The 24,011-nt window shown below is 36.4% G+C and overlaps 1 protein-coding gene across 1 annotated transcript in view; it reads left to right on the top strand.

Annotated features, from left to right (window-relative positions):
• Positions 1 to 24,011, top strand: part of LOC308359753 (phospholipid-transporting ATPase ABCA3-like) — a gene marked incomplete at both ends in the record, with an annotated part of 158,763 nt that continues 134,752 nt past the window's right edge. The window contains 6 exons of the mRNA XM_080831045.1: positions 1 to 60; positions 582 to 834; positions 6,630 to 6,757; positions 16,231 to 16,372; positions 20,614 to 20,873; positions 23,330 to 23,446. Coding sequence (XP_080687171.1) covers positions 1 to 60; positions 582 to 834; positions 6,630 to 6,757; positions 16,231 to 16,372; positions 20,614 to 20,873; positions 23,330 to 23,446 — 960 coding nt within the window. The remainder of the gene's footprint in view (positions 61 to 581; positions 835 to 6,629; positions 6,758 to 16,230; positions 16,373 to 20,613; positions 20,874 to 23,329; positions 23,447 to 24,011) is intronic.

The following is a 24,011-nucleotide window of genomic DNA, read 5'->3' as shown; positions in this document are numbered from 1 at the left end:
ATGGATTTGTTGACATTCAACCAATTTGCAGTGCTCCTCTGGAAAAATTTTACCTTAAAGGTGGGTAAAGGCTATGTAAAATGTTCATAAATGGCCATTTGTTGCAGTTGAGGGTTGTGTGTGTGTGTGTGTGTACATACTTTTGAAAAAATCAGTTCCAGAGCTCTAAGGTAGCTCTTCCAAATGTGTAAAACTGAGTTAATCAGTAGAATAGTATGGCCTATAAGAAAGTTGGGAATAGGGGGCGCCTGGGTGGCTCAGTGGGTTAAGCCTCTGCCTTTGGCTCAGGTCATGATCTCAGGGTCTATCGGGCTCTCTGCTCAGCAGGGAGCCTGCTTCCCTCTCCCCCTCTGCCTGCCTCTCTGCCTACTTGTTATTTCTCTGTCAAATAAATAAAATCTTTATTAAAAAAAAAAAAAAGAAAGTTGGGAGGGATGGAGGTGAAGGGGAACAAGACAATCTGGGAAGTACTTGGCTGTTCCAGAGTAAAATTGTCAGAAGTTTAATATCATAGAACTATTCATTTGCATTGAATGTGTGTCCTTAAATTAATTAACACCATCTTTTTGTTTCTCTTCTAGAGGAGGCAGTTCTTTACTTTAACATTGGAAGTCTTAACAGCACTGGTGTTCCCAGTGATGATTTTGGTATTCCGTACACACATTGCTATAAAAGTTGTTGGACCTTATATTTATACTCCTCAGCCCATCAATTCTTTGCCTTCTTTCCTCAAAAATCCTGAAGAGTGGGAATTGACTTATGTGCCTTCTAATATTGATGTGATACAGGAGATCATTGAGAATGTAAAGAGGAATCTGAACACCAGTATAAAAGGTTAGAAATTAAGGTTTTCTGTAACACTTACAAAATTGTTTTTCAGTGGAGATAAAGCAGTGTTTTAAAAAAAGAATAAAATTAAAGGAGTCACAATTTTAAATTTTAATTCCCCAATTTTAAATTCCCGGTTTTTAAACTTGCAATGTAACTATAAAGACAGTGTGGTATTGGTGGAGGGATAGACACATAGATAAATGAAACAATATAGGCATACCACAGGTTCAGTTTCAGACCACTGCAGTAAAGCTAGTCAAATGAATTTTTTCATTTCCCAGTGCATATAAAAGTTATGTTTACACTATACTGTAGTCTGTTAAGTATGCAGTCACATTATGTCTAAAAAAGCAACTCATACCTGAACTTAAAAATACTTTATTACTAAAAAATACTATCATTTGAGCTTTCATCAAGTCATAATCACTGATCACATATCACCATACAAATATAATAGTGATGAAAAAGTTTGAAATATTGCAAGAATTACCAAAATGTGACATATAGATGAAATGAATTAACACTGTTGGAAAATGGTATCACTAGACTTGCTTGACTCAGGGTTGCCACAGACCTTCAATTTTTAAAAAACACAGTATCTGCAAAGTGCAATAAAACAAGTTATACCTGTGGAGAATACAGAGATAGAACTATACAAATATGCCAAAATATTGTTTACAATAGTGGAAGGATAAGTTTTTCAACAAATAGTGCTAAACAATTGGACATCAGTAGCCAAAACAATGAAACCTCACATCAAAATGGATCACAGGTCTAAAAGAGTCTACATCACAGATCTAAAAAACATACATCAAAATGGATCACAGATATAAAAGTAAACTGAGGGACACCTGGGTGGCTCAGTCAGTTAAGCATCTGACTTTAGCTCAGGTCATGATCCCAGGGTCCTGGGATCGAGCCCCATGTCAGGCCCTCTGCTTAGCCGGGACTCTGCTTCTCCCTCTCCCTCTGCCTGCTGCACTGCCTGCTTTTGCTCTCTCTCTCTCTCTGTCAAATAAAATCTTTAAGAAAATAAAAATTAAAAGTAAAATGATAAAATATTTAGGAGAGAACAAAAATCTTTGTAACTTCATAAAGAGTTAGTTGAAGGATTCTTAGACACCATGAAAGAAAAAAATGAAAAATTGGACTTCTGATATATAATATTATTATTTGCTCTTGGGGTTAAAATATGCATGCATAATTTTTCACAATCAACTTAGAACATTTTACTACTTTATTTTCACATCTACACAAGTGAAAACTATACCAGAAAGTGTTGTGATTTATGAACGTATTTTAAAGAACTTAAGAAAACTATTTACCCAGATATTTACCATAGCTCTTGTTTGTAACCTCATTCTTTTTTTTTTATTATGTTCAGTTACCTACCATACAGTACATCGTTAGTTTTTGATGCAGTATTCAGTGATTCATCAGTTGCATATAACACCCAGTGCTCATTACAGCACGTGCCCTCCTTAATATACATCACCCAGCGACCCCATCCTTCAACCCCCTCCCCTCTGAAACCTTCAGTTTGTTTCCCAGAGTCCATACTCTCTCATGGTTTGTCTCCCTCTCTGATTTCCCCCCTTCAGTTTTCCCTCCCTTCACCTATAGTCTTCAGTGCTATTCCTTATGTTCCACATATGAGTGAAACCATATGTTAATTGTCTTTCTCTGCTTGACTTATTTTACTTACCATAATTCCCTCCAGTTCCATCCATATTGGTGCAAATGGTTGGTATTCATCCTTTCTGATGGCTGAGTAATATTCCTTTGTATATATGGATCACATCTTCTTCATCCATTCATCTGTTGAAGGACATCTTGGCTCCTACAGTTTGGCTATTGTGGACATTGCTGCTATGAACATTGGGGTGCATGTGCCCCTTCTTTTCATTACATCTGCATCTTTGAGGTAAATACCCAGTAGTGCTATTGCTGGGTCATAGGGTGGCTCTATTTTGAACATCCTGAGGAACCTCCATACTGTTTTCCAGAGTGGCTGTACCAGCTTGCATTCCTGCCAACAGTGTAAGAGCGTTCACCTTTCTCCACGTCTTTGCCAACACTTGTTTCCTTCTTGTTAATTTTTGCCATTCTAACTGGTGTAAGGTGGTATCTCAATGTGGTTTTGATTTGAATTTCCCTGATGGTTATTGATGTTGAAAACTTTTTAATTTTTTCTCTGTTAGCCATGTGTATGTCTTCTTTGGAGAAGTGTCTGTTCATGTCTTCTGCCCATTTTTTGACTGGATTATTTCTTTTTTTATGGGTGTTGAGTTTGAGAAGTTCTTTATAGATCTTGGATACTGGCCCTTTGCCTGTAGTGTCATTTGCAAATATCTTCTCCCATTCTGTGGGTTGCCTCTTAGTTTTGTTGACTGTTTCCTTTGCTGTGCAGAAGCTTTTTATATTGGTGAAGTCAATATAAAAGTTCATTTTTGGGGCACCTGGGTGGCTCAGTCATTAAGTGTCTACCTGCGGCTCAGGTCATGATCCCAGAGTCCTGGGATCGAGCCCCACATTGGGCTCCCTGCTCCGTGAGAAGCCTGCTTCTCCCTCTCCCATTCCCCCTGCTTGTGTTCCCTCTCTGACTGTCTCTTTCTTGGTCAAAAAATAAAAACTTTTTTAAAAATTCATTTTTGCTTTTGTTTCCTTTACCTTTGGAGGCACGTCATGAAAGAAGTTGCTGTGGCCAATTTCAAAGAGGTTACTGCTTATGTTCTCCTCTAGGATTTTGATGGATTCCTGTCTCACAGTGAGGTCTTTCCTCCATTTAGAGTTTATTCTTATGTATGATGTAAGAGAATGGTCCAGTTTCATTCTTCTGTATGAGCTGTCCAGTTTTCCCACATGATTTATTGAAGAGACTGTCTTTTTTCCATTGGATATTTTTTCCTGATTTGTCAAAAGATTAGTTGACCATAGAGTTGAGGGTCCATTTCTTGAGTCTCTATTCTGGTCCATTGATCTATGTGTTTGTTTTTGTGCCACTACCATGCTGTCTTGGTGCTCAGAGCTTTGTAATATGGCATAAAATCAGGCAAAGCGATGCCCCCAGCTTTGTTTTTGAATTTCCAAGTTCCAGGTTTCCTCTTCTATCATTTTCCTTCTTTCTGAAGAACTTTAACAATTTTTTAGTACAGGTCTACTGACAATGAGTTCCCTATGTTTTCCTTCATCTAAGAATGTCTTTAATTCATCTTCATTCCTAAAGATTATTTCATTTGGTATAAAATTTGGGGTTGACAGTCCTCTCGACATATTTAAAAAATATTTTTCAGTTTCTTCTGACCTCATTGGTCTTTGAAAAGAATCCTTGTTTTCTTGTAGGTGATGTATCATTTGTCTCTGGCTGCTTTCAAGATATTTTCTGTCCTTATTTGTCAAAACTATGATTATGATATGTCTAAGTGTGGATTCTTTTGGTTTATTCTGTTAGGGATATACTGAGCATTTTGAATCTGTAAGTTTCTGTCTTTCACCAAATTTGGAGAGTTTTCAACAATTATTTCTGAAAATTATTATGGGACAATATATTGTCCCATAAATAAATCTGGAATTTAAATAAAAACTTTTAAAAAAGGATATAGAAAAAGAATTTAAAAAATGGCTGCATTAAAACATAAAAATCTGTGGGGTGCCTGGGTGGCTCAGCGGGTTAAGGCCTCTGCCTTCGGCTCGGGTCATGATCCCAGGACCTGGGATCGAGCCCCGCATCGGGCTCTCTGCTCAGCAGGGACCCTGCTTCCTCCTCTCTCTGCCTGTCTCTCTGCCTACTTGTGATCTCTGTCAAATTAAATAAATAAAAATCTTTAAAAAAAAACATAAAAATCTAATCATCAAAAGAAAATCTTATCACCACAAAAAAAACTGAAAGGAAAGCCACAAACTGGAGAAATATACCTAGATTCACATTACCCAACTCCACCACCTTTTGGTTCATATTACCCACAATCCACCACCTTTTGGTAGGTAGGTACAGAGACTTGAATTCAGAGAGACAGAGCTGTGGAAGGAGACTGCTTACAGAGTGAAATGCAAAATCAGAGGTTTTAAAAATCTGCTACTGTGGGTGACGTGAACTTACTACAATGCTTACTGCAAAACTCACTACAATGCTACAGTAATTAAAACAGTGTGGCACTGGCATAAGAACAGGAATAGACCAATGATATAAAATTGAGAGTCTAGAAGTCCACATATTTATGGCCAATTTTTGAAAATGGTGCAAAGTACTACTAAAGATACAAATGTAGTGATCCAAAGGGGCACATGCACCTGAATGTTTATGGCAGCAATGTCCACAATAATCAAACTATGGAAAGAATCTAAATGTCCATCAACAGATGAATGGGTAAAGAGTATGTGAAAATGTGTGTGTGTGTATTTAAGAATCTATTTGAGTTTGTGTGTGTGTGTGTGTGTGTGTGTGTATTTAAGTATGTATTTGAGTTTTTTCCCATTTTTTCCCCCTCTCTTGTTCAGATTAGGTGATGTCTACTGATCTGTCTAAACTGACTCCTTCCTCTGTTCTCTCTGTACAGCTATTGAGCCATCAAATGTGTTATTTTTTTCAAAAACACAATTTGAAGTGATCTCTGCCTCCTGATTTATCTTGTTTTGAGACAGTTTTTTGTGGGCCCCTGGCTGGCTCAATTGGTAGAGCTTTCAGGGTTGTGAGTTCAAGCCCCACACTGGGTGTGGAGCCTGCTTAAAAAAAAAAGAAAAGAAAAGAAACGAAACTGCAAAACAGCTTTTTGAGATCTAAAACATACCATATATTCACCCATTTAAAGCATACAATTCAGTGGCTTTTGGTATATTCACAGAGTTGTGTATCCACTACCACAATCAATTATAGGGCATTTTTGTCACCAAAAATAAACTCTGGAACCTTCAATCATGACTCTACAATTTTCCATCCCACCAGGATTAGGAAAACACTAATCTAAATCTACTTTCAGTCTCTATAGATTCGCCTACTTTTATGTAAATGGTTTATATATAAAATTTTTATTTAAATTCTATATACATTTAAGTTGTGGTCTTTTGTGACTGGCTTTTTTCACTTAGCATAATGTTTCCAAGGTTCATCTATGTTGTAGTTTGTATCAATACTTCATTACTTTTCATTGTCAGGTAATAGCCCATTGTATGGATATACTGCATTTACTTTGTATATCCTTCATCAGTTGATGGACATTTGGGTTGTTTCCACCTTTTCTTTTGCCTGTTTTAAATTGTAATGCTATGAACATTCATCTCTAAGTTTTATGTAGACATATGTTTTCATTTCTTTTGGTTATATACCTAAGAGTGGAATGAATATGTCCTGTAGTAACTATGTTTAACTTTTTGAGGGGATACCAAATTTGTTATCTAAAATTATCTAAAATTGTTTTACTATTTTATATTCTGATCAGCAGTGTATGAAAGTTCCAGTTTTTCCATGTTCTCACCAGCACTTGTTATCATGAGTCTTTTTGATTATAACTATCTCAGTGGATTTGAATTGGTATCTCATTGTGATTTTGATTTGCATTTCCCTTATGACAAATGACTTGTCTTTATATATATTTTATAATGATTGTTATTTAAAATTAAAGTAAAAATTGTTTTGAACCCAGTATCCATTAAGTAGTTACGATACCAATATCTGAAAAACAGTGCTTTTAAGTCTATAGTATTAGGATAAATTATCCTAATTTAGGAGGAATTAGGAATTATCCTAATTTAGGAGGAATTATCAGATATTCCCATTATAATGAACATAATCTTTTCTACAGTTCGAGGGTTCGCTTCAGAAACGGAGCTTGAGAACTACCTTAAGTATGACTATGGATCTCATAAAGTACTGGCTGCCATCATTTTTAACTCTGACTTCAAAAGCAGCAGTGACCCTCTGCCACTTCAGGTGAGAATGTTATATTTAGAGTTTTCTAAATACATAGTTTTCTAGTAGTTGTACTTCCAGTTTCTAGGATGACTTTGCTATTACTAACCCAATTTTATGGATGAAGCAACCAATTTTCCCAATATCAAACTGCTAGTATACAATAGAGCAAGAATGTGAATCCAGATCTGAGTAACTAATTTCTGTGCTGTTAATTGTTGGACTATGATAGGAACTACACACAGAAGGCCTTAGACTCATGGGAAACTTTGACTACTCAGGCATTGCTTCTAGTTCTATGAAGAGTGGTGAAACAAGCTACAGAGCAGATGCACTTTCACTAACAAGGAACCAAGCATGTAAAAGACAAAAAAATTCTTTTTCTTTGAATGAAACACATAACTTAAGTCCTTTCGTAAATGAACAGAAAAAAGTCTAAGGCTCAGCCACATTGATTCAGAACTAGGATATCCATAAGCACTGAGAAAAGATCTGATTATAGCATAGCCCGTGGGGAAGGAGAAAGAAATACAGTGCCTTAAACTTGGTGTCCGCTTATCAGATCCTGGTGGTGATAGAAATAAATTATCAATCTATAATTTCTAGACATGGAGCCAAGTTAGTAGAAGGTAAAAATAATGTTAATTAATTAATTTTAAAATTAAAATTAATTAATTAAAATTAATTAATTTTAATCAATCAATTAATTTAATTAATTAATTAAAATTAATGCATGTTAGTAGAAGGTAAAATTAATAAAACTCCTGGTAGGACAATATATATTCTTTCTGTATGTCCTATCCTTCCATGATTCCATGCTTCCATACCAACTTCCTTCCATTTACTAAGTCAGAATTATCCATATGCTGATAATGGATTTAGGCTCAACAGTATGCATTGGCTCGAAGTGTGTACTTAACATTTCAAGTTTTATTATAATTACTATTTGACTGTGTGTGTGTCCCCAGGTATTTGTACTAGATTCCAGCCACTACCTGTATGCTAAACTGAAATAGGCTCTCTGCTTGATGTAATGATAGATTTAAATAGGATCCTGTGGGGCGCCTGGGTGGCTCAGTGGGTTAAAGCCTCTGCCTTCAGCTCAGGTCATGGTCTCAGGGTCCTGGGATCGAGCCCCGCATCGGGCTCTCTGCTCAGCAGGGAGCCTGCTTCCTCCCCCTCTCTCTGCCTGCCTCTCTGCCTATTTGTGATCTCTGTCTGTCAAATAAATAAATAAAATCTTTAAAAAAAAAAAAATAGGATCCTGTCTCCCAACATAATTGAGAAAATGAATAGGATAAAATAGAAAATTATCTGTCACATAAAGATCCAAGAAAACCACAATTTTGCGGGGGGGGTTCTGATTCATTTATTTACAGAATAATAATACATTATATAAAGAGATCACAATTTACTTACCAGTTTTGCTACTGGACACTTGGGATTGTTTATAGCTTTTTTTTTTTTTTTGCTACTGAAACAGTGCTACTATGAACATTAGATACTCTGGGTATATGCTCGGACATAGAATTTCTGGGACATGGTCACATATTAAAATTTATTACATAAATTCTGTTGTTTTCTGTAGCGACGATACCAGTTCAGACTCCCAGCAACAGTGTCTGAAAGTTCTTATTATTAAACTTAATATTTTCAGATGTTTATATTTACTAATTCCATGGATATGAATTAGTTAATTCCACAGTTGTGAAGTGGTATGCAACTTTTGGCTTTAATTTCCATTTCCTTGGTTCCTGATGAGATTAGCATATGTCCATGTTTTAAGTGATAAATTATTCTTTAGTGAGGTATATATTTGGTCTTTCCCCCAATTTTCTGTGGTAAAATCTATCTTACATATTAATTGGCCAATTTCTTTGTATATCCTACACAAGGACTCCTGTCTCTCATATGTATTACAGGTATATTTTTCCAGTTTGTGGCTTTCCTTTCAGTTTTTTTTTTTTTTTTTTGTGGTGATCAGATTTTCTTTTGATGACTAGATTTTTATGTTTTAATGTAGCCAAGTTTTAAATTCTTTTTGTATATTCTTTTTAAGAAGTTTTTATTTTAATTCCAATTAGGTAACAGACAGTGCTGTATTTCTTTCAGGTGTACAATATAGTGATTCAGTAATTCTGTACATTACTCAGTACTCATGACAAGTGCACTCTTTAATCCTCATCACCTGTTTCACTCATTTCTCTGCCCACCTCCCCTCTGGTAACATCAGTTTGTTCTCTAAAATTAAGACTCTGTTTCTTGATTTCTCTCTCTCTCTCTCTCTTGTTTTTTCCCTTTGCTTGCTTGTTTTGAAGAAAACCACAATTTTAATGAGTAAAAACAATCAACGGACACAAACATGGAGATGAATCAGAGGTTTGAATTATCTAACAAAGATTTCAAAGCAGCCACCATAAAAAATGTTTCAACAATAAATTAAAATTGTCTTGAAGTGAAAAAGAAAATCTTAGCAAAGACACAGAAATTATAAACAAGGAATTATAAACTTAAAAATACAATGATGTATAAAAAAACTAGTTGAATGGCTGAATAGTAGAAAGGACAGAGCAGAGGATCTAATACTGAAGAATAAATTTAGCCAAAAAGGTGCAAGAGGTGCAAGGGGCTTATGGTGAAAACTACAATGCACTGTTGAAAGAATTTGAAGAAGTTTTAAATAAATGTGAAGATGGCCAAAGTTCCTGGGTAGGAAGACCTAGTATTGTTAAGATGTCTTTGGGGGCACATGGGTGGCTCAGTTAGATAAGTGTCTGACTCTTGATCTCAGCTCAGGTCTTGATCTCAGGGTTGTGAGTTCAAGCCCTGCATTGGGCTACACACTGGTTGTGGAGCCCACTTAAAAAACAAAGATGTCAGTACTACCCATAATTAACCTACTGATCCATCACAATCGCTATCAAAAGTCCAACAGCTTTTTATGCAGAAAGAGAAAAGCCAGTCTTCAAATTGTAACTTCAACTTGTAAAAACAGTTTTAAAAAAGAGCAAAGTTAGAGGATTCGCACTACCCAACTCCACCACCTTTTGGTTCACATTACTCACAATCCACCACCTTTTGGTAGGTAGATACAGAGACTTGAATTCAGAGAGACAGAGTTGTGGATACAGTGGTGAGGAAGGAGCCTGCTTACAGAGTGAAATGCAAAATCAGAGCTTTTAGAAGTCTGCTACTGTGGGGGACGTAAACTTATTACAGTGCTTACTACAAAACTCACTACAATGCTACAGTAATTAAAACAGTGTGGCACTGGCATAAGAACAGGAATAGACCAATGATATAAAATTGAGAGTCTAGAAGTCCACATATTTATGGCCAGTTTTTGAAAATGGTGCAAAGTACTACTAAAGATACAAATGTAGTGATCCAAAGGGGCACGTGCACCTGAATGTTTATGGCAGCAATGTCCACAATAAACTATGGAAAGAACCTAAATGTCCATCAACAGATGAATGGGTAAAGAAGATGTGATACACACACACACACACACACACACACGTACACACAATGGAATACTATGCAGCCATAACAACCCCGAAATCTTGCCATTTGCAACAATGTGGATGGAACTAGAGGGTATTATGCTAAGCAAAATAAGTCAATCAGAGAAAGACAATTATCATATGTTCTCTCTGATATGAAGAATTTGAGAGGCAGGGTAGGGGTCATGGGGGGAAGGGAGGGGAAAAAATGAAACAAAATGGGACCGGAGAAGGAGACAAACTGTAAGAGACTCTTAATCTCAGGAAACAAACTGAAGGTTGCTGGAGGATTGTGGGGGAGGGATAGAGTGGCTGGGTTGTGGACATTAGGGAGGGTTTGTGCTATGGTGAGTGCTGTGAATTATGTAAGACTGATGATTCATGGACCTGTACCCCTGAAGCAAATAATACATTATATGTTACATAAATAAATAAGTAAATACTTAAGAAAATGATGCAGAGTCCATTCTGTGGGAAAGAACAATTTCCTTTTTTTTTTTTTTTTAAGATTTATTTATTTATTTATTTGACAGACAGAGATCACAAGTAGGCAGAGAGGCAGGCAGAGAGAGAGGAGGAAGCAGGCTCCCCGCTGAGCAGAGAGCTCCATGCGGGGCTCGATCCCAGGACCCTGGGATCATGACTTGAGCCGAAGGCAGAGGCTTCAACCCACTGAGCCACCCAGGCGCCCCGTCTGTGGGAAAGTACAATTTCCTTAACAAATGATGCTAGGACAACTGATTTTCCACAATACAAAAGACTGAAAGTGGGCCACTACTTCACACTATATACAAAAATCAACTCAAAATGGACTAATGATCTAAACACAGGAGCTAAAAACAAAACTCTCAGAAGTGCACATGTGAATAAATCTTTATGGGGGGGTGGAGTTAAGATGATGGAGGATTGGGGCACCCTAAATTTGTCCCTTGACTACAGCTAATTAGTTATCAAATCACTCTGAGCACCCAGGAAATCAATCGGAGATCTGAGAGAACAAAAACTACAAGTCTACAAGTAGAAAATCCACCACCTTTTTGTAGGTAGGTACAAAGATTTGAATTCAGGGAGACAGAGCTGTGGATACCATGGTGAGGAAGGAGCCTGCTTACAGAGTGAAATGCAGACTCAGAGGTTTTAGAAGTCTGCTACTGAGGGGGATGTGCCTAACTTAAAGGTGCTCAGGTGGTGAAGCAAGGTGGAATTCCAGGTGTGACACCCTGGTCTGAGAATCACCTGGGTCACGAGAATGGGTGGCAACTAAGTGCTGTACTGTTCCCAGTATAACAGTGAGTCTAGGTGCCAGCTCTCTGCTCTGTGTTGCTATAAACTGTGAACCGCAGTTTGCAGGGTTCACACAGGCATGGTCCTGCAACCACTTTCCTGGGACAGGCCAGCAAATGGCAGAAATGTTTTAAGTTCTCCCTAGGAGGAACAGTGTGGGTCCATGCCGCAGGAGTTCCTAAAATCTGAGTTTGAAACTCAGTCATGCACCTGAAATAAAAAAGCTGGGACACAGGCAGCATGAAGGCAGGTTTCTGAGAGAAACCAGGGAGATAAGAGAGATTGGTTGCTCTTCTGTGAGCACTCACTGAAGAGTGGAGAGTGTAAACTTCCAGCTCTGGGGCTAGGGAGGGAGTCTCTGCCATATTTATCCCACTCACCAGTGCTGAAACCCCTCAGGGAGAAACACAGCACCACCTAGTGGAATCCAGACCCACTTATACCAACCCCTGCTGCCCTGAGCTCTGGAGGCAATTTTTGCTAGGGTAAGGCCACCTGAACATCAGTGCAATGGCCCCCTTCCCCAGAAGACCAACAAAAACAGCTCTCCCACAGTTCATTGGTCATAGAGGGTTGCAAAGTTTCAGCTCCAAGGAAAAGTAGTATCTAGCCTTCTTTGCACTTTTATTCTTTTTATTATTATTTCATTTATTTTCTTATTTTTTCAAGTTTTTTCCCTACTTTTATTTATATATACTGTGTGTGTGTGTGTGTGTGTGTGTGTGTGTGTGTGTATAATTTATTTTTTGTTTACTTTCATTATATTTTATTTTACTTTCTTATTTTGGAGTCTAGATTCTTTTAACAAGAAGACCAAACATATGCCCAGGATCTAGTTTTATTGTTACTGTTTTGTTGTTGTTTTCTTTCCTGGACAAAATGATGAGACAAGGGAAATTCACACCAAAATAAAGAACAGGTGGTAGTACTCACGGCCAGGAATTTAATCAATACAGATATAAGTTAAGATGTCTGAACTAGAATTTAAGATGAGTATAATTTATTAGCTGGGCTTGGAAAAAAGCATAGTAGACCTTAGGAAATCCCTTACTGCAGAGTTAAAGAACTAAAATCTATTCAGACCAAAATTTAAAATGCTGTAAACAAGATGCAGTCCCAAATGGAAGCCATAAAAAACGAGGATGGATGAAGCAGAGGAGTGAATCAGTGATATGGAAGATAAAATTATGGAAAACAATGAAGCTGAAAAGAAGAGGGAAAGAAAGGTAATGGACCATAAAGATAGACTTAAGGAACTCAATGACTTCTTAAAATGTAGTAACATTCATGGGGCGCCTATGTGGCTCAGTGGGTTAAAGCCTCTGCCTTCGGCACAGGTCATGATCCCAGGCTCCTGGGATTGAGCCTCACATCGGGCTCTCTGCTCAACAGGGAGCCTGCTTCCTCCTCTCTCTCTCTCTCTGCCTGCCTCTCTGCCTACTTGTGATCTCTGTCTGTCAAATAAATAAATAAAAATCTTTTTAAAAAATGTAGTAACATTCATATCTTGGTAGTCCCAGAAGATGAAAAGAGAGAGAGGGAGACAGAAGTTTTATTCAAAGAAGTTATAGCTGAAAACTTCCCTAATCTGGGGAAGGACACAGACATCAAAATCCGGGAAGTGCAGAGAACTCCCATTCAACAACAAAAGCCAACCATCGCCAAGGCATATCATATTCAAATTCACAAAATATACAGATAAGAAAAGAATCCTGAAAGGAGAAAAGGAAAAAAAGTTCTTAACCTGCAGGGGAAGGTATATTAAGTTCACAGCAAATCTGTCCGCAGAAACTTGGCAGGCTAGAAAAGAGTAGAAGGAAATATTCAACATACTGAATGGGGAAAAGTCTGCAGCCAGGAATACTTTATCTATCAAGGCAGCCATTCAAAACAAGGAGAAAGAAAAAGGTTATCAAAACCTAAAGGGGTTCATGACCACTAACCCAGCCCTGTAAGAAATTTTAAGGGGGATTCTTTGAGTAAAGAAGAAAAAAGAACAAAAGCAACAAAGACTAGAAATGACCAGAGAACATCACAAGAAACACCAACTCTACAGGTTAACACAACAGTACTACATTCATATCTTTCAATAATCACTGTGAATGTAGATGTACTAAATGATCCAATCAAAAGGCATAGGGTATCAAAATGGATTTTAAAACAAGATCCGTCTATATGCTGCATACAAGAGACTCATTTTAGACCTAAAGACATCTGCATATTGAAAGTGAGAGGACAGAGAACCATCTCTCATGCTAATGGATGTCAAAGGAAAACAAGAATAGCCATACTTACATCAGAAAAACTAGATTTTAAACCCAAGATGTAAGAAGACATGAAGAAGGGATTTATATTATAATTAAGGGGTCTATTCATCAGGAAGATCTAACTATTGTAAATATGCCCCCAACTTGGGAGCTTCCAAATATATAAGTTAGTTAATAATAAACATAAGGAAACTCATTGATAATACAATAATTATAGGGGACTTTAACACCCCACTTACAGCAATGGACAGATCATTGAAGCTCAACAAGAAAACAATGGCTTTGAATGGCAGATGGACTTAACAGATATACTCTGAACATTTCATCCTAAAGCAGTAGACTACACTTCTTTTCAAGTGCACATGGAACATTCTCCAGAATAGATCATATACTGGGTCACAATTCAGCCCTCAACTTGTACAAAAAGATGGACCCCACAGCGCTACGAAACTGGAAGTGAACCACAGGAAAAATTTGGAAAGACCACGTATACATGGAGACTAAAGAACATCCTACTAAAGAATGAGTGGGTTACCCAGGAAATTAAAGAAGAATTTAAAAAAAATATATGGAAGCAAATGAAAATGAAAACAACAATTCCAAACCTTTGAGATGTAGCAAAGGCAGTCCTAAGAAGGTAGTATATTGCAATACAGGTCTACCTCAAGAAGCAAGAAAAGTCTGAAATACACAACCTAACCTTACATCTAAAAGAGCTAGAAAAGGAATAGCAAATAAAGCCTAAAGCCAGCAAAAGAAGGGAAATAGCAAAGACTAGAGCAGAAATAAATGATATAGAAACAACAACAACAAAACAGTAGAACAGATTAATGAAACTAGTTAGCTTCTGCTTCGAAAGAATTAATAAAATTGATAAACCCCCGCAAGACTTATCAAGAACAAAAGAGATGGGATGCCTGGGTGGCTCAGTCAGTTAAGTGTCTGCCTTCAGCTCAAGTCATGAAACCAGGGTCCTAGGATTGAGTCTCGTGTTAGGCTCTCTGCTCAACAGGAAGCCTACTTCTTCCTCTCCCTCTGCCTGCCACTCTGTCTGCTTGTGCTTTCTCTCAAATAAATGAATAAAATCTTTTTAAAAAGAGAGAGAGAGGACCCAAATAGACAAAATCACGAATGAAAGAGATGACAAACCCAGAGAAATACAAAGAATTATCAGAGAATACCATGAAAAATTATATGCCAACAAACTGGGTAGTCTGAAAGAAATGGATAAATTCCTGGAAACCTACAAACTACCAAAACTAAGACAGGGAGAAATAGAAAGTTTGAACAGACTTATAATCAGCAAAAAAATTGAATCAGTAATCAGAAATCTAAAAAACCAAAGTCCAGAGCCACATGGGTTCCCAGGGGAATTCTACCAGACATTTAAAGAAGAGTTAATACCTATTTTCCTCAAAACAGTTCCAAAAAATAGAAATGGAAGGAAAACTTGCAAACCCATTCTACAAAGCCACCATTACCTTGATTCCAAAATCAAAGACCACACGAAAAAGAAAAATTACAGGGCAATATCCCTGATGAACATGGATGCCAAAATTCTCACCAAGATACTAGCCAAGAGGATCCAACAGTACATTAAAAGAATTATTCACCACGATCAAGTGGGATTTATTCCTGGATTGCAGGGATGGTTCAGTATTTGCAAGTCAATGAACATGATACACCACATTAATGAAAGAATGAAAACCATATGATTCTCAGTAGATGCAGTAAAAGCATTTACCTTTTCAGGTTTTCTAGTATGATCAATATGATTTTTGTTTTCTGACTGTAGCTTAAACAAATGTATAGCTGTCTGTTGTATACAGGTGCCACCTTTTGTGCCATCTCCTTTGAGCAAGTAGGTTGATTCCCAAATATTTATACCACAAATAATGTTACAACAAACTTGTTCATGTTTCCTTTATATTGTTGGAGGTGTACAAGTCTGTTCCTGGAAGTAGGATTGCTGAATCAAACCATAAATGCATGTGTAGTTTTATTAAACATTACCATATTCTCCATTATAGTTGTGTCGTTTTGCCTCCAACAACCAATGTATTAAAGTGCCTGTTTGTCTACAGCTTCACTGACAGAGCTTCTAGTGTGATGGGTAAGACATAGCTCTGTAATTTTGATTTGTATTTATTTCATTGTATGACATTGAGAAGCTTTTCATATGTTTATGGGCCATTTGTGTGTGTCTTTTTGTGAACTACCTATATTCTGAGAGGATTTTAGATATTCTTATGATCAGAGGACTTGTGTTGTGCTTTCAGTCACTGTCATTTCCAAGTGTTCAGAATCACTGATATCAGATGAGTCTCATCTTTCAAACCATGTGTTTTCCCATTTGGACTTAACTTTTCTTTATTTTTAATATGTGCATTTCAGTTTTATATGGTTTTAAGCATGATTTGTTTCCTATTGCTACTTCTAGGTAAAATATCATCTGCGTTTTGTTAGGATACAGAGATCTTTGATGTGGCCAGACAGGCTGGGCTGGAAGACATCCTTACTCTTTCCTGTTCATCCTTCTGTAGGACCCAGGAACGCAGATTATGATGATGGGGGAAGTCCTGGTGCGCAAATTGTTAAACATCCTTATTTCATTATCTCAGTTGCATGTTTACCTACACATATGGTTATATGTATGTTTTATGCATGTATATACCCATTTAATATATGTTCTTAACTTGTAATTTTTTAGTTTATATTTTATCAAAACTACTTTCAATCCTATATATTAGTTGTGGTTTAGTGTTTTGCTTTCCAAATACAAACACCTTCATTTGTTGGCATCGCTTGCCTATTCATGTCTGTATATAATTTTACTGATTTGATCTAAAAGTTTTGAAATTGTGGTAATTTTTAAAAAGATTTCATTTATTTATTTGACAGACAGAGATCACAAGTAGGCAGAGAGGCAGGCAGAGAGAGAGGGGGAAGCAGGCTCCCTGCTGAGCAGAGAGCCTGATGTGGGGCTTGATCCCAGGACCCACTGAGCCACCCAGGTGCCCCAAAATTGTGGTAATTTTTAATTCAGATTTTTATTTTGAGAATTATCTTACATGAAAAGCCCTTGATGTAGAATTTTGGATTTACCAACTGTCTTGAGATTTTTATCTTTAGCAAATATTTATAGAAGAAAAAAGCTGTGCACATTCTAGCACAAGGAACAAAAGTTGGAAACAACTTAAAATCAGTAAAAGAATAGATGGCCTATTAGACAGTCATTAAAAATAATCCTTACAGAGTCTACTCTAAGATTGAATTTAAGTTTAAGGATTAAACCGAGTCAATACATACATGTATTTAAATAGTTAGTTGGAGATGGGTGGGGATTATTTCAGGCAGTGGAAGTAAAAATCATGAACACATACAGGACAGGATGCCACATTCGGGAACTGCATGGCCTTTTGTTTGTTTTCTTTCTTTCTTTATTAGCTAGAATAGATGGTGCATGTAAGACTGTTAGAAATGAGGTTAAGGGGCGCCTGGGTAGCTCAGTGGGTTAAAGCCTCTGCCTTCGGCTCAGGTCATGATCCCAGGGTCCTGGGATCCAGCCCCACATCGGGCTCTCTGCGCAGCAGGAAGCCTGCTTCCCTCTCTCTCTCTCTCTGCCTTCCTCTCTGCCTACTTGTGATCTCATTCAAATAAATAAATAAAATTAAAAAAAAAAAGAAATGAGGTTAAGAGGCAAAAAGATCATTAAAGACCTGGCATGTAGGTGAAGGAGTATGAAATTTCTCCTGGAAGTTATGAGAGACACAGGTTATAGCAATATTCAGCTTTAATAGGAGAAATGATTTATTATGGTAGTGGATGCATATCTCCAAGTGATAACACTCATAGTTTATCTTTGGTTTTTGTTGTATACTGTTGCTGAACAAATAGTACTGTGGCCTGTGTTTCACAATTTATATAATAATTATATAAATGATCAAGATATTTCAGAGAATGACTTTTCTCAGATGTTGGGATTTTATTTTGTTATTTCACTTCTCAACTTCAAGTAGCACAATACTTAAGAACAAACAATGTATATCCTTAGATTTCCTTAATACCATGCTGTTTGAGGCCGGGGGAATGTTAGAGAAGGAAGGACGAAGGACTGAATACTAGGTAAACAAAGGAGGACAAAGGTACAAAGACTAAGAAAGATTGGCAGGGAAATGAGTAGAAAATTAAGATAATCTATTACATGAATCAAGGGAGGAGTGGAAAACTATGCTTACATTTTCAGTTATATTACCACAAATGAACTTTTCTGATATTTTAAAGCTTAAAACAACAATCCCTCCACAGAATACAGTTTCAAATAATGTAATACATTTTGTTTAGATATCTATTTAAAGATTTATATTTATTTGGGAGTTCCATGTTTTCAGATATATTTATGGTTCCAAATTTTGAAAGTATGTTTTTCCAACTTTTGATTTTATCTATGCTGTCCTTTATTGAAATAGTAGAAATCTTTAATTCGATGTAATTTATCATATTTTGGCCACATGGTCTTTTTCTTGGCTTTTGTTTAAGAAGTCCATCCCTACTTCAAAAATATTCTTCTACTATTTCCTTTTTATGGTTTTTCCTTTTGTAATTTGGTTGTTAATCCACGAGGAAGTAGTTCGTGTTTGTATGTAGTTGGGCTAGGGATTCAGTATTGTTTTTTTACCACAGAGAGGAAAACAGTTTTCCCAAAACTGTTTAAAGTAATGTCCTAAAATTCTCTTTTTTTTCTATTAGTCTATTCTTTTTTTAATTTTTTACTATTATTATTATTATTATTTGAGAGAGAGAGACAGCAACAGAAATAGCGAGAGAGAGCACAAGCAGGGAGGAGAGGGAGAAGCAGACTCCCCACTGAGCAGGGAGCCCAACATGGGGCACAGTCCCAGAAACCTGGGATTGCTACCTGAGCTGAAGGCAGACGCTTAACCAACTGAGCTACCCAGGTGCCCCTAGTCTTTCTACTCTTAAACTAATATAGTATTACTATTAGAGTGGTTTCGTGTACTGCATCTTAATATCAACTGAGACTCCAAAGAAACTCAGAATATGGAACTAGCAGATAAGAACTTGTTGTAAGGTGGCTATTATAACTATTCTCAGTCATCGAATTAAAATGTGTACAATGAAAGAAGTGGTAAGTCTCAGCAGAGAATTAGAAACTATAAAAAAGGAATAAAACAAAGTCTAGAATTGGAAAATATAGGACAGATTTAATAATGAAGATAACAGAAGAAAGAGTAAATGAACTTGGAACAATAAAATGTATTCAGTTTGAAAAACAAAAAAATTGACTTTCACTGAAACATGGGGCAATACCAAAAGTTCTAACATATGTGTAATTAGAGTCCCTGATGGGTAAAAGAAGAGGGCAGAAAAACGTATGTGTAGAAAAATGGCTTTAAGAGTCTTAAATGTGCAACAAACTGAGAGTTGCTAGGGGGAACGGGTCTAGGGATATGGTGGCTGGGTTATGGACACTGGGGAGGATATGTGCTATGGTGAGTGCTGTGAAATGTGTAAGCCTGATGATTCACAGACCTGTACCCCTGGGGCAAATAATACATTGTATGTTAATTTTTAAAAAGTGTCTTAAATGTGATTAAAGATAGTAACCATAAAGTGGCTGGAGCAGGTATACACATATCTAATAAAACAGATTTCAAGACAAAGGATCAATTTGTCAGGAAGATATAATGATTACAAATATGTGTATATCTAATAACAGCTTCAAAATACATGAAGCAAAAATTGACAGAATTAGAGGGAGAATTGGGCAATACCACAGTTGTCAATGGAGATATTAATATCCTTCTCTCAATAGTTGACAGAACATCTAAACAACAAAAATATTGTAAAGAAGTAGATGATATGAAGAATGTTCTCAATTTCCCTGAATTGATTGACATTTACAGAGCAATTACTCAACAGTGGTAGAATACACATTCTTTTTAAGTGCACATGGCATTTTCACCAGAATAACTCTTATATTGAGTTGTAAAATAAAATTCATTGAAATTAAAAAGATTGAAATCATATAGAGTGTAATGAGTCAAAGAAGTCACAAAGAAATCAGAAAATATTTTAAATTGAATAATAAGAAAACCTGACACGTTAAGATATGGGAGCAAAACTGGAGGATTATAGCTAAAGCCATGCTTAGAAGCTTATAGTTTTAAATGTTCATATTAGAAAAATGGAAAAGTGCAAAATTAATGATCAGAATTCCAATTTTAGAAAATGGATAAAAACATATTAAACCCTAAGTTATCTTTTAGTTGTATGGTTGCTTTTTAGTTGTGTGGTTAATGTGGACCAATTTTTCTTGAGGGCATTTTCTGCATTACTCTGTAGAATTTATCTGTGATTCTGATCCTCCTTTCTGTATTTCTTCATCTCTCTAATATTTAATTAAATTTTCTTGAGGGCAATTTCTGCATTACTCTGTAGAATTTATCTGTGATTCTGAGCCTCGTTTCTGTATTTCTTCATCTCTCTAATATTTAATTAAATCTGCCTTCTTTTTACATTAGCAAGCCTTCCACTGTTATTAAGTATATTTATTTATATATATTTAAGTATATTTAATTTTGGGAAGATGTGAATCAGATTCAGCTGAAGATGTATCCCTTATTTCTGTGTCAAAACAATGATATGTTTTCAGGGTAATTCTGTGCATTTAGCCTTGATACGCCAGTACATTTGTGTTCTGTAGGTGACAGACTATGACTTACTTGAATTGCCATGTTATTTATGTGTCTGAGCAATTCCTTAGCCTGTTTTATTTGACATTGTTTGTTTTCTCTTGCAGGGTACATCAGAGAAGGGTTCCTGGCTGTACAGCATGCCTTAGATAAGGCCATCATGCTGTATCATGAAAGCAGTGCTAGCCAGAAACTGTTTGATAATATCAGTATCTTTATACAGAGATTTCCACACCCAGCTTATTCTCATGATGGATTAATTTGGATCACTAGTTCCTTCCTCCCTTTGATGTTCATCCTGATGTTCTCTCCAACTGTACTTTCCATCATGCGATCCATTGTCTGGGAAAGGGAAAAAAGATTGAAGGTAATCTCAATTTCTTTGTTTCAAGTTCTTATTAAATTCCATTTATTTACATTTATTTAAATTCCAGTTAGTTAACATATAATGTAGAATTTAGAGATTCATCACTTATATACAGCACCTGGGGCCCATCACAAGTGCCCTCTTTAATCCCCATCACCTATTTAAACCATCCCACCACCCACCTCCCCTCCAGCAGCCTCAGTTTGTTCTGTATAGTTGAGAGTCTGTTCTGTGGTTTGCCTCTCTCTTTTTTCACCCCTTTGTTCATCTGTTTCTGTAAAAATGTTTTTAGGCATGTGGGGCTCTTTCGTATGGAGAGTTGGATTATTTCTATATATTTGTCATTAGTGGGTAGTTGTTACATCCCAGTAGCAGGAAACGTAAAATAAGAAAAGTGAGTACTGATGTCATTTGTCAGTTTTTCAAGCTGGCAGAATTTCAGAGAGAAACTTGTCTCTTGGGAGAAATGGGAAGAGAAAACCTGAAGGCATGCAGGGGGACAAAAAGGGTCACTGGAGGAATTTAAAGCCTTTAATAATTAGAGTATCAATGAATAGGTCCTGGCTAAATTAACATAAAACCCCACATCTTAGGCCTTTACCTTGATATCTGTTGCCATAGATAATGTGTGAGTGTCAACAAAAAAATTATTAGGCACACCAAAAATTAAGAAAAAAGCATACTCCAAAGAGGCGAATCAGTTATCAGAACCAGACACAGATAAAACACAAATGTTGGAAATACCAGACAAGGAATTTTAAATTACTATAATTAATAATTTAAAAGTGCTAAGGGAAAGGTAGATGTGTCCAGGATCCTCAAGACAGCCCCTAATTTCTGAAATTCTCTAGAAGGACTAGTGGGACTTGGCATATAGTTAATGCTCACAACTAGGCATTATTATAGTGGTATAGTAAGTAAATAAACATAGCTGGCTCAGAAGAGGATATGACACAGGCAAAGCCTGGAGGAATTCACCTGTAGGCTTCTTCAGTTAACCCCACAAGAGGTCACACAGAGCACACTCTTGCCTCAGCAATGAAAATGCAGCAGTACATTTGTGAAGAAAATCCAGCAGCATGTTTGTGATGTTTATGTCCAGGGGAGTCCATTAGAGATTTAGCACCCAAGGTTTTGATGGGGACTGGTCATGTAGACACCCTTTGCCTAGCGTTTACCAAAATTCCACACTCCTAGAAAGCAGGTATTCAGCAAAAACCATAGTGTTTGTACCAACAATTTTGGCACAGTCACCTACCCTTATCATTTAAGGAAAGTTTTGTATCAGTGTAGGGAGCAGTTTACCAACCAAGTTCCCATATACCAGCCAAGGGCCAACTTGTAAATATGGCTTTCTTTTTTTTTTTTTTAAATTAATTTATTTTTTATTTAAATTCAATTAACATATAGTGTATTATTAGTTTCAGAGATAGAGTTTAGTGATTCATCAGTTGCGTATAACACCCAGTGCCCATTACATGCCTTTCTAAGAATAGTAGTCTTGGGCCTCCTTTGTTAACTCTCTTCTACACAGTAGGTAACATGCTAGATCAGATAGGTAATGTTATCAGACAGATCAAAACTATAAGGAGTCAAATAGAATTTCTAGACATAAAAAGCATGCTAACAAAAATGAAGAACACTTTTGATGGGCTCATCACTAGACTTGAGGAAAGAATCATAGAATTGAACATGACAGTTGAAATTACACAAACTGAAATGCAAAGACAAAATTGTAAAATGTAAAACATAAATGTAAAAAGTAAAAACTCAGAATAAGGCATTTAAAAAAGTATAGGACAATATAAATGGTATAACATGTATACAATTTAAATCCCCAAAAAGGAGATAAGAGAATAGAGCCAAAGAAATAACAGCAGAGAATTTTCCAAAATTAATGATAGACATCAAATCACAGGTCTAAGAAGCTCAGAGAACACACAGCAGGAAAAATAACATGCACTCACAAACACACACACACACACAGTATATTTGAACTGTTGAAAATTAAAGACCAAAAAGAAAATCTTGAAAACAACTAGAGTGGGGCTAAAGACATGTTGCCTAAAAGGAACAAGCATAAGTATAGTCAACTGGATTAAAAAAAAAAAAGACACATTTTTCTTATACTCCAGGAAGTAGAGTATAGTAGAAAAAAGAGCTTAATATTTCAAAGTTTTAATTTTAGATGTTTTACCTTTTGTTCCGTTATGAGGTGTGGTAATGAAGAAAGATCTCTGAACTCAGGAGAAGTATATTTTAATGCCAGCACTGCCCTAATTGATTGCATAATTTTGAATGGCATACTTTCTGAGACTTGGCTTTTCTTATTCATAACATGGAGATGATATTAACCATTCACATAGTTTTTTATGGAAATTTAAATAGAAAAATATATGTAAGTGGTATGAAATGCTGATACATTTAATATTTGATTTGTGTTGACTTTCCTACAGGAGTACCAGCTTATAATTGGACTTAAAAACTGGATCATCTGGGCTGCCTATTTCTTCACATTCTTCTTTTTTTATATCATTATTATCTCTATGATATGTATTTTATTCTCTGCCAAGGCAAGTGTGTAATTTCATGCTACCCAGTAAAAATACCATGAGTCACATATGTAATACTGGTTTTTTAGTAGCCAGTAGAAATTTTTAAAACCATAAAGAACAGGTGAAATTATGTTAATGATATTTTATATTTAACCTAATACATACAAAATATTTGAATATGCAACCAATTTAAAGATGAAGAGTTTTTTTACATTCTCTTTTTACATTTTACTTATTTATATTATTTATTTATTTGAAAGAGCAAGAGATTTATTTATTTGAGAGAGAGAGAGAGCATGAGCATGGCATGGGGTGGGGGGTGGCACGTGGAGAAGCAGACTCCCCACTGAGCAGGGAGCCTGACACAGGGCTGTATCCCAGGACCCCAGGATCATGACCTGAGCTGAAGGCAGATTCTTAACCAACTGAGCCACCCAGGCACCCCTGCATTTTTTTGTACTGTCTTCCTACTTCAGGATGTGTTTTATATTTACAGAACATCTGAATTCATATGCTATATTTTCATCAGAAATACTTGATCCGGGGGTGCCTGGGTGGCTCAGTCTGTTGAACATCTGCCATC

Source organism: Martes martes (assembly GCF_963455335.1).
Source record: "Martes martes genome assembly, chromosome: 18".
Classification (NCBI taxonomy): Eukaryota; Metazoa; Chordata; class Mammalia; order Carnivora; family Mustelidae; genus Martes; species Martes martes.
The sequence above is the reverse complement of the archived record's forward strand: the minus strand, read 5'-3'. Positions and strand labels throughout refer to the sequence as shown.